The 12109-nt window shown below is 36.7% G+C and overlaps 1 protein-coding gene across 3 annotated transcripts in view; it reads left to right on the forward strand.

Annotated features, from left to right (window-relative positions):
• The first annotated feature begins 1677 nt into the window (after positions 1–1677).
• The window catches only part of MUSK (muscle associated receptor tyrosine kinase), a 127117-nt gene continuing 116685 nt past the window's right edge, over positions 1678–12109 (forward strand). For all 3 annotated transcript variants that reach the window (XM_074395163.1, XM_003925236.3, XM_074395164.1), the window contains exon 1: positions 1678–1977. In XM_074395163.1, the coding sequence (XP_074251264.1) occupies positions 1899–1977 (79 nt within the window). In that variant the 5' untranslated portion in view covers positions 1678–1898. The remainder of the gene's footprint in view (positions 1978–12109) is intronic.

Below are 12109 nucleotides of genomic sequence, written 5' to 3' on the forward strand. Positions count from 1 at the left end.
CACTCCTATCCAACATAGTATTGGAAGTTCTGGCCAGGGCAATCAGATAACAGAAAGAAATAAAGGATATTCAAATAGGAAAAGAGGAAGTCCAATTTTCTCTGTTTGCAGATGACATGACTGTATATTTAGAAAACCCCATCGTCTCAGTCCAAAAACTCCTTAAGCTGATAAACAACTTCAGCAAAGTCTCAGGACACAAAATCAATGTGCAAAAATCACAAGCACTCCTATACACCAATAACAGCAAAATTATGAGCAAACTCCCATTCACAATTGCTACAATAAAATACCTAGGAATACAACTAACAAGCGATGTGAAGGATCTCTTCAAGGAGAACTACAAACCACTGCTTAAGGAAATAAGAGAGGCCACAAAGAAATGTAAAAACATTCCATGCTCATGGATAGGAAAAATTAATATCGTGAAAATGGCCATACTGCCCAAAGTAATTTATAAATTAAATGCTATTACCATCAAGCTACCATTGACTTTCTTCACAGAATTAGAAAAACCTACTTTAAATTTCATATGGAACCAAAAAAGAGCCCGAAGAGCCAAGACAATCCTAAGCAAAAAGAACAAAGCTGGAGGCATCACACTACCTGACTCTAAATTTCTATAAATGAACTCATGAGGCCAAAGAATGAAGGAGACACCAACATGAGGGGGAAAAAAATCAAATGGTCGGTGCAATGGTAGAGATGTGCACAGTATGTTATGGAAACCCAGAGAAGACAAACATAACACAGCTTTGGAAAGATATGGGATTTTTCTCCCAGGAGGAGATGATAATCAAGTTGAGAGAGATTTGAACTGGGTTGAAAGGAGGGGAGTAGTATCCCAAGAGAAGGGAACAGTATGAACAATTCATGGAAGCAGGAAAGCTGTATACAGGGAACCATCAGCAGGTTGAATATAAGAGCCGCATGAGGCTGGACACAGTAGTTCATGCTTCTAGTCCCAGCACTTTGAGAGGGCGAGGTGAGATCATCACTTGTGGCCAGGAGTTTGAGACCAGCCTGGGTCACATAGCCTGACTGCCATCTCTACAAAAAATAAAAATAAATTAGCCTGCTGTAGTGGCAGGTGTCTGTAGTCCTAGCTACTCTGAAAGGATCACTTGAGTCCAGGAGGTTGAGGTTACAGTGAGCTATGATTACACCACTGCACTCCAGCCCGGGCAACAGAGCAAGACCCTGACTCTGAAAAAAGGATTGTAAAAGATAATACTAACATACAACAAAGCATGCAGATTACAGTAAAGCCTGTCATATTAGGCAGATTAGGCAGGTTTAAATATATTTTTATGTGATGAGAAGGCACGAAAGGATTTTGAACTAGAGGGACTATCTGAAAAAAGATAGAGAATGGTAAGACCCAAGACAGAGAGAAGGTAGTACAAGGACTATTTCATTGTAAAAATCTGTAGGAATTTGAATGGGCTGAATGTGGGAGTGGGAGTCGGGTGAGAGAGGAGAAGAATGGAGATTAAATAGGCCCAGATTTCTGGTTTGAGTCCAGGAGAGATGGGGTGCTGAATCCGAAGGTCAGGACACCTATACCTCTGAAAATACAGTAATGGTTGCAAAAGGCATGTGGTATTGTCTTCTGCCACTGTCTTAAAAGGGATTCTAAAGGGATTTTCTTGCCCTTGTTCCTCCAGCCCTACACTTGCGTTACTGGCCTACGTGGATACTCACCAGCTGGTTGTGTCCATCATTGCAGCCAAGTCTGAGAATTCCTGATTATACTTAGAGCCTGTGGAGCTGCTGACACAAACAGTCATTAGCAGACGACCCTTTTGCAACAAACTATGCTTTAAAATGTAAACCGTGGAGGCATTTTCCTTGTGTTGTCCAGAAGGAACTTTGTCCTGCGTGAGCCTGGATTAATCATGAGAGAGCTCGTCAACATTCCACTGGTACATATTCTTACTCTGGTCGCCTTCAGCGGAACTGAGAAACTTCCAAAAGGTTGGTTTGAGCAATCGTGTCTTCTTGTTGTCTTGTCATAGTTCTAAAGTGTGTGTGTGTAAGAGAGATATGACTGTGACTGACTGATAGTATGGTGGGCCTGGGTTTCACCTGATGAAGTAAGGGAGAGATGTATGACAAGGAAAAAACTATATACATAAGCAATCGGTACCAATATTTTGCTCCTAAGTTCTGCAATAAAAAGCTCAGCCACAAACTGTGTGCAGAGGCCTGATTTCTAGGGCAAAACATAAGCATATACACTGCAAGTTATCAAGGTCTATTTTGTTTATGCGTATGTCAGATTTCAGGGTGGTCTAGTTGGATGATGAAAACCTTTTCGCATCAGGTTTGCCAGGAATAGAATCAACCCTGTTCCCAGATATCCAGAGCATTTGCTTCTGGATAAAAATCGCTTTTATTTTCAGTTTTAGTTTTACCAAACTCTTCGTAAATATTTTAGTTGCTAAAAGTTGGAAATATGGAAAGACGTACACAATTTGTCTGTGTAATAAACCTGGAAGACAATGGATTCTAAATAACTTTGAGCCTGGAGTCATGATTTGGCTTGGCAGGAGACTGCAGAAGTTTTTTTCAGAGCCTTTGGAATGTACCGGAAATAACACCACCTCAGGGGAAAGGAAAGCAACTTAAGAAACTGACAAACACCTGTTGCAGTAGCAAGAATGTCCAGTGATATAGTTTCTGGCCAGTGTATCATGACACTGGGACTAGCATATTTTAAATCAGGAAGACTGGAAAATAAGTGATTTGCAAAGTGACTAAGGGCATCATTGAAATCTTTTTATAAAAAGACGTGACAAAACGGAGTGGTAGCAATAAAAGAGTTTTTGAATTTAATGTTATACAATAGAGTAAAAAGAACTTTTTGCTTTAGGACATGTTCAAAATTAATCATTTTCCCTTTATATTAAAGCACTGAAACAGTATATATTGTGTAGCTAAATGAAGGTGATATCTGTATGTAGATGCAAAACGTATCTTTAGGTTCACTAAATATTCTGGAGCCATAAGGTCAAGGTTAACATGCAAATAAGATACGAGTTGCTTCACAATGTGATTTCACAGATTTTGTTTGTTTGTTTTGTTTTGTTGCTTCTCTTTTTCCATTTTACTTGAGCGTAATGGTATCTTCGAATGTATTTTAACATTTAATTTCCAATGAATAAGGCATCTTCAGATAAAAGAGAATCTGATCTTTTCAAACAGCTAATAATAGTTAGGAAGACATAACACTGGCTTCAGATTATTTTAATACTTCCTGATCAAACAACGGATGTCCAGTAAGGCGGCACCTGGATGTTTCAACCTAAGTCTTATTTGTATATTTCTAAACCATGCATTTACATAAAAATGTTAAGGTTAAATACTAAAATACAGTTTTAAAAGGAACGGGACAATTGATTTTGATGATCCAAATAAGAATTTATTGCCTACATACATGAAACCCCCAAAAACCTCTCTATCTGAGTAAGTCTTAATTTATATCCTAGATACAATTGGTTTTCATATTCAAACTTTATAAATTAAGCCCTTAATTCAAATGTACACTATGTCTATTTTGAAAACATTGAAATATAGTGGCATAGAGATAACAGAGCCAAACACCGTGACTTTAAAATAAACTAATAGGATCATTCATTCAATTTTGTTTCTTATGATTTATTTACTACTAGAATTAGGTTTTAAAATAAAAAAAAAAAAACAATTTTTTCTTAGTCTATTGTACCATAAAATCTAAATTTGTATGAGTTTGACATCACCCTTATCCAAAGCACCATGTCTAGGAGAGCAAACATTTATTTATTACATACACCAATTCTGAGAATAAATACTATCATCAAACCACAGTCCTTAAAATTTTAAATGTTGAAGGGTGAAGAATATATTGGTTGAAAAGAACCACAATAAAATACTATTATTATTATTATTATTTTTAGAGATGGAGTCTCTTTCTGCTGCCAGGCTGGAGCGCAGTGGCACAACCTCTGCCTCCCAGGTTCAAGTGATTCTCCTGCCTCAGCCTCCCAAGTAGCTGGGACTATGGGCATGTGCCACCACTCCCAGCTAATTTTTTGTATTTTTAGTAGAGACCAAGTTTCACTATGTTGGGCAGGATGGTCTCGATCTCCTGACCTTGTAATCTACCTGCCTCAGCCTCCTAAAGTACTGGAATTACAGGCATGCCCAGTCATTATTGTAATCCTACTAAAACTAATAAAAATGGCCTAACTATTTCTACTATTTCTAGAAAACTGCTATTTTCCCTATTCTTGGCACACATAATAGCAAGAGTTTTTTAGTTGATATACTTCATCCTAATTCCTTTATTATGAAGGAATAAACTGCACAATATGTATTACCTAATAAATTGACATATTTAGAATCATGCAAAATTATTCAGGGGATTCTTTTCTGACTTTCTGCACACCATTTTTTAAAAAATAAATACCCAACTTTGTAGAATGAATTGTTCATAGTTTTTATTTTAGTTTAATTGAGACTCCTAATGCTCAAACGGAGAGAATCATTGTCTTTCTGAATCATTTCAACTAGTGATATTTTTAATAATGAATTCAATGCCATGACCCAAAGTAGAAGTTTACAAACTGCCATTTCTGAAAGTAGCCAATGTTTCAATGGATAATTGGCTTAACCACATACATTAGTAACATTTAATGCTTTATCAGGGAGTATTAAGCATATAGTATCATATGAGATTCTGTAGGCATATAAAAGTTCATGTAAGCAGCTCTGGATCTGCTTAACATGCACAAAGAACTGTCAAAAGTCTCACTTTCAAAATACTCCATTTACTACAATACCTTGAAGTGTTTGACTCTGATGTTATCTTTAGATAGATTTGAATAGCCTCCTCTTTTAAATACTATGTATATGAGGATAGGATTCACAGATTTGACATATGGCTAAGTCAGTATTGACACAGCTGTCATTGAAATCCAGGACACACAGTCCTGGATGAATATTTTATATTGCCATGTATTCAAAGAGTTACTCATTGCATGTTTGAGTAAACAGAGTTGCTTCAAATATTGTTGACCTTAAAGAAAAGAAGGAAGGAGCAGAAATGTCAGGATTTCTTTAAACTCCACCTTACTTCCAAAGGTACATGGAGTAGGCAGCTTCTCAGTGAAATAAAACCTGATGTCATTGGAGGAGAGCAACAAGTGAGGGGTGGAAAGGGGGCCTGAGGGGAGTGGCTGTATTCAGGAAGATGAGAGGATCACATGCGCCATGCTGAGGACCCAGCTGGGGCTAGGAACTGCAGCTTTCTTTACAGTACTCCTGACCTGAACATTTGCTGCACTTTACCCAGCAATGCTATGTGAACATAGGGTAGCAAGGACAGATGGCTGGATTAATTCAGGATTGGCACTTTCCAGGGTCAGTACAGCTAAAGAACTAGAGAGTAAAGGAGTTGAAGTTATATGGCAGCATACTAAGGGGTACCATTTGGATCATGAAGAAAGTGAAACAAGGATAGTTAAGGCTTGGAAGAGAATGTTTAAAAAGTTTAAACCGCCGGGCGCGGTGGCTCACCCCTGTAATCCCAGCACTTTGAGAGGCCAAGGCGGGTGGATCACGAGGTCAAGAGATCGAGACCATCCTGGTCAACATGGTGAAACCCCGTCTCTACTAAAAATACAAAACATTAGCTGGGCATGGTGGCGCGTGCCTGTAATCCCAGCTACTCAGGAGGCTGAGGCAGGAGAATTGCCTGAACCCAGGAGGCGGAGGTCGCGGTGAGCCGAGATTGTGCCATTGTACTCCAGCTTGGGTAACAAGAGTGAAACTCCGTCTCAAAAAAAAAAAAAAAAAAAAAGTTTAAACCAACCACAAAGTGTTTTATTATACTAAAAAGATACTGCATTCATAATGTTAGAGAAACATGAATATTTTCCAAGTCTGAGCCCTAATTTTACTAAAACAGAAAGGAGCAAATACACCTTGTTTTTTTGTGTACCCAATCGTTTGTTCACATCAATCAAAAAATAATCAAAAGTTGATAAATCAATGTCCATATGTGAGAGTCCATAAGGAAAGGAAATGTCATGTCCATCTCATCAAACAGTTAATACTCAAATCAAGTTGTTCTTTGGGTTCAGAAAATGATTGTGTTCATTTTCATGTATTTGTTATTCATGTAGTCCTTGGATTGAGAGAAGAAACCATGCCCTAGTTTAAACAGGCTCTGGCTGAGATGAAAGCTGATAATAGAATGAAAGTAAACAAGAGACAGTGTGCTGAGTCAACAAATATCATCAAATACGACTGACCCATGTGATTGTGTCAGTAAAAACTGAAAAGCAGATTTGGATAACTGAAAATATGGGCAACGTGGACTTTACATTCCACGTAAAGAAACTGATGTGGATGTATATCTTCTATTCATCCATCTGTGCATAATCAGTATGATCTTGAAGATGCAGTATACCTCAGAGAAAGGAACTATAAACCAACTTTAACCCTGAAGTTTAGTTCTGTCATGTTCTATTTTTGTGATACGTAGACAAATTAACCATTTTTTTAAACTCAATTTCTGGTCTGCAGGTGGGAATATTATCTACCTTTATGTTCGTTTTGATAAATAAATGAGATAATGAATGAAAGGTATAATGCATGGCACATACCAAATTCTTAATCAATTTTAGTTGCTAATATTAGTAAAAAGAGTCAAATTTCACATAATACTGTTATGTCACTGAATCTTATGGGAAGGTGTTAACTTAGTAAAGTTCTTAGTAACACCTCGCATATTTCTCTGTTTTCCAAGACATTCTAAGACTTACTTCTTTGATCTTAACTGATCTCAACAGTTCATGTGACACCTCTGATTTGTCACCTCATTGGAAAGATAACATTACTAGTAAGTCTGTTACCTCTGCCACTTCTGCATCTGTGTATTAAGTGAAAAAAAAAAACCTAGGAAATAAAGTTTCTCTCTTATTAAAAAAACCCACACTGCCATGTGTGTACTTATGCAACAATCTAGCATGTTCTTCACATGTACCCCAAAAACTAAAATGCAATAAATAAATAAATAAATAAAATAAAAATTAAAAAATAGCCTATGGTACTTAAGATTGATTTTGAAAATACAAAATACAAAAAGTTTAAGACAGAAAAAGGACTATAAACATGTTGATATATTTTCTTTCTTTTTTTAATGTATTTTTAAAAGTGCTAATAATATTTTTTACGCAATTCTGCTGCCTGCTGTTTTTACTTAGCACTAAGGTATAAGCACATTCTGTATTATTAATAATCCTCAAAACATCATGTGCAGTGACTAATATTCTGTTTAGATAACAGTGTGCTAGTATATGTTTAATATTTACCTTGCTGAGAAACAAAAAAGGCCCAGAAGTGCTGCTCTTGTTGATTTCTGCAGTATAAATACTTCACAGTAAAAGACTCCATTGTGTACATGGCCAGACTCAAGCTACGATCAAATACTGAGCACTGAGTTGGGAAATGGCATGTGTAGTAGCATCCTTTATATATTATTTCTACCAGATACATTAGAGATAATCTCAAGAACTTATACAATGCTAAAATGTAGTTAAATCATTAGGAATATCAAGTATTAATACTTTGTTTTTAACATGTTTAATTATAAATGTATACAACTTAGTTTTTAATAATGGTTGTATATAACAATCACCTCTCAAAATTCTTGAAAAATTACCAAGTGGCTCTTGCAAACCTGTAGAAGACAAAACTGTGTGCCTCAATCTTCTCCCACTTTACTGCAATTATAGAATTTATACAATTGATTCATTTTCTACAGTAAAAGTTATACGCCTTTCTATATGCAGGATTATTTTCATAGGATAGATTCCTGGAGATGATGATGATGATGATGATTATCATTATTATTATTATTTTGGAGACAGGGTCTTGCTGTGTCATATAGGCTGGAGTACTGAGGTGTAATTACAGTTCACTGAAGCCTTGAACTCCTGGGCTCAGTTGATCCTCTTACATCAAGCTACTTCCCAAATAGCGGGATTACAAGGTGTGTGCCACCATGCCACCTAATTTTTAATTTTTTTGTAGAGACATGGTTTCCCTATGTTTCCCAGCCTGGTCTCAAACTCCTAGGCTCAAGAAATTCTCCCACCTTGGCCCCAAAAATGATGGGATTATAGGCATAAGCTACCAATCATATCTAGCCTGAGATAAAATATTAATGGTATAATAAATTTGAATGTAATAGAGACAAAGGAAACAACTGAACAGCCTGGGTTTCTTTTTCCTAAATTATAGAATCAAGTAACATTTGCACAGTGCTCCATGTGGACCAAGGACAATTTTAAATGCTTTCTATTTATTTACTCCTGACAAGCTTATGTGGAGGCTTTATTATTATCTCCATCTACAATTGAGACACTGAGGTTAAGTGTAGTTAAGTGACTTGCAGAGCAGGTAAGCGATGGAGCTGGGTTGTGAATTCAAGTCCTGTGCTACATTGCCTCTTACTGTCTAGTTGCTCCGTAGTCTTTCTTTTTAAACAGTAAAAGCATTCAACATCGTCAGTTAACCTTCAGGCCCATTGTTGACCACACCCCACAAGCTTCATAAAATGTTGTTTTTTATCTCTCAATATCTAGATGATGATACTATTAATTGCTTATTTCATTCATCTGTTGTTTAGAAAATAACTATTTAATGAGATTGGCTTTCTCAAACTTTATGGATTACAAGTTTGCTTCCATTGCATTTAGATAATTAACATTTCTTTGACATTCTATTTGCTACAATGTTTTTTTCTATTACAAAGGTAATATGTATTCATTTTTTTAAAAAATCCTGGAGGTTGGGGAGGGATAACACCAGGAGAAATGCCTGTTATAGGCGATGGGTGGGGGGATGGAGACAGCAAACTACCATGGCATGTATGTACCTATGCAACAATCCTGCAGGGTGCAGGATGTGCACATGTACCCCAGAGCCCAAAGTACAATTTTTAAAATCCTGCAAGATACAGAAGAGCAAAAATATAAAATTACACATAATGCTCATAGCTAGGGATAAATGCTCTTAGCATTTTGCTATTCATTCTTTCAGTCTCTTTTTCTCTCATACATATGTGTATACATGTAAAATGTCACCATTAAAAGAACTAGAGGAGTAAGATCAAAAAAATTCAAAAGCTAGTGAAAGATAAGAAATAACTACGATCAGAACAGAACCGAATGAGATAGACACACAAAAAAGCCTTCAAAAAAATCAATGAATCCAGGAGGTGGTTTTTTTGAAAAGATTAACAAAATAGATGGACTGCTAGCCAGACTAATAAAGAAGAAAAGAGAGAAGAATCAGATGGAATATAAAATGATAAAGGGAATATCACCACCAAAACAACAGAAATACAAACTACCATCAGAGATTACTACAAACACCTCTATGCAAATAAACCAGTAAATCTAAAAGAAATGGATAAATTCCTGGACACTTGCATCTTCCCAAGCATAAACCAGGAAGAAGTTGAATCCCTGAATAGACCAGTAATAAGATCTGAAGTTGAGGCAGCAATTAATAGTCTACCAACCAAAAAAAAGTCCAGGACCAGGGGAGTTCACAGCCAAATTCTACCAGATGTACAAAGAGGAGTTGGTACCATTCCTTCTGAAACTATTCTAAACAGTACAAAAAGAGGGAATCCTCCCTTACACATTTTATGAAACCAACATCATCCTGATACCAAAACCTGGCAGAGACACAATTAAAAAAGAAAATTTCAGGCCAATATCCATGATGAACACTGATGTGAAAATCCTCAATAAATACTAGCCAACTAAATACAAAGGCACATCAAAAAGCTCATACATCACAATCAAGTTGGCTTCATCCCTGGGATACAAGGCTGGTTCAACACACAAATCTATCAATGTAATCCATCACATAAACAGAACCAAAGACAAAAACCACATGATTGTCTCAATAGATACAGAGAAGGCCTTCAGCAAAATTCAGCAGCCCTTTATACTGAAAACTCTCAATTAAATAGGTACTAATGGAACATATTTCAAAATAACAAGAACCATTTATGATAAACCCAGAACATATTTCAAAATAATAAGAACTATTTATGATAAACCCACAGCCAATATCATACATAATGGGCAAAAACTGGAAGAATAGCCCTTGAAAACTGGCACAAGACAAAGATGTCCTCTCTCACCACTCCTATTCAACATAGTACTGGAAGTTCTGGCCAGGGTAATCAGGCAAGAAAAAGAAATAAAGGGTATTCAATTAGGAAAAGAGGAAGTCAAATTGTATCTATTTGCAGACAACATGATTGTATATTTAGAAGACCCCGTCAACTCAGTCCAAAATGTCCTTAAGCTGATAAACGACTTCAGCAAAGTCTCAGGATACAAATTAATGTGCAAAAATCACAAGCATTCCTATACACCAATAACAGACAAACAGCCAAATCATGAGTGAACTCCCATTCACAATTCCTACAAAGAGAATTAAATAACTAGGAATACAACTTACAAGGGATGTGAAGGACCTCTTCAAGGAGAAATACAAACCACTGCTTAAGGAAATAAGAGAGGACACAAACAGATGGAGAAACATTCCATGCTCATGGTTAGGAAGAACCAATATTGTGAAAATGGCCATACTGCCCAAAGTAATTTATAGATTCAATGTTATCCCTATCAAGCTACCATTGACTTTCTTCACAGATTTGGAGAAAAACACCTTAAACTTCGTATGAAAGCAAAAAAGAGCCCATATAGCCAAGACAATTCTAAGGAAAAAAAAATGGTGAGGGCATCATGCTACCTGGCTTCAAACTATAACTACAAGGCTACAGCAATCAAAACAGCATGGTACTGGTACCAAAATGGAGACATAGAAGCCACTCAGAAGTAACACCACACATCTACAATCATCTGATCTTTGACAAATCTGACAAAAACAAGCAATGGGGAAAGGATTTCCTATGTAATAAATGGTGTTGGGAAAACTGGCTAGCCATATGCAGAAAGCTGAAACTGGACCCCTTCCTGACAGCTTATACAAAAATTAACTCCACATGGATTAAAGATTTAAACATAGGACCTAGCACCATAAAAACCCTAGAAGAAAACTTAGGTAATACCATTCAGGACATAAGCATGGGCAAGGACTTCATTACTAAAACACCAAAAAAAAAAAAAAAAAAAAAAAAAAGGCAACAAAAGTCAAAATAGTCAAATGGGATCTTATTTAACTAAAGAGCTTTTGTATAGCAAAAGAAACTATCATTAGAGTGAAACAGCAACCAACAGAATGGGAAAAATTTTTTGCAATCTACCCATCTGACAAAGGGCTAATATACAGAATCTACAAAGAACTTAGGCAAATTTACAAGAAAAAAAAACCAACAACCCTATCAAAAAGTGGGTGAAGGATATGAATAGACACTTCTCCAAAAAAGACATTTATGCAGCCAACAAATATGAAAGACAGCTTGCCATCACTGGTCATTAGAGAAATGCAAATAAAAACCACACTGAGATACCATCTCATGCCAGTTAGAATGATGATCATTAAAAAGTCTGGAGACATGTGCTGGAGAGGACGTGGAGAAATAGGAACGATTTTACACTGTTGATAGGAGTGTAAATTAGTTCAACCATTGTGGAAGACACTGTGGCTATTCCTCAAGGATCTAAAAATATAAATACCATTTGACCTCGCAATCCCATTACTGGCTATATACCCAAAGTCATCCTACATGCACATGTATGCTCATTGCGGCACTGTTCACAATAGCAAAGTCTTAGAACCAACCTAAATGTCCATTAATAATAGACCAGATAAAGAAAACGTGGCACATATACACCATGGAATACTATGCAGCCATAAAAAATGATTCATTCATGCCCTTTGCAGGGACAGGGACATGCATAAAGCTAGAAACCACCACTCAGCAAACTGACACAAGAACAGAAAACCAACTACCACATATATGTTCTCACTCATAAGCGGGTGTTGAACAATGAGAACACATGGACACAGGGAGGGGAATGTCACACTTGGGGGCCTGTCTGGGGCTGAGGGGGTAGGGCAGGGATAGCAGAGG

Source organism: Saimiri boliviensis, chromosome 2, assembly GCF_048565385.1.
Source record: "Saimiri boliviensis isolate mSaiBol1 chromosome 2, mSaiBol1.pri, whole genome shotgun sequence".
In the NCBI taxonomy this organism is placed as follows: domain Eukaryota; kingdom Metazoa; phylum Chordata; class Mammalia; order Primates; family Cebidae; genus Saimiri; species Saimiri boliviensis.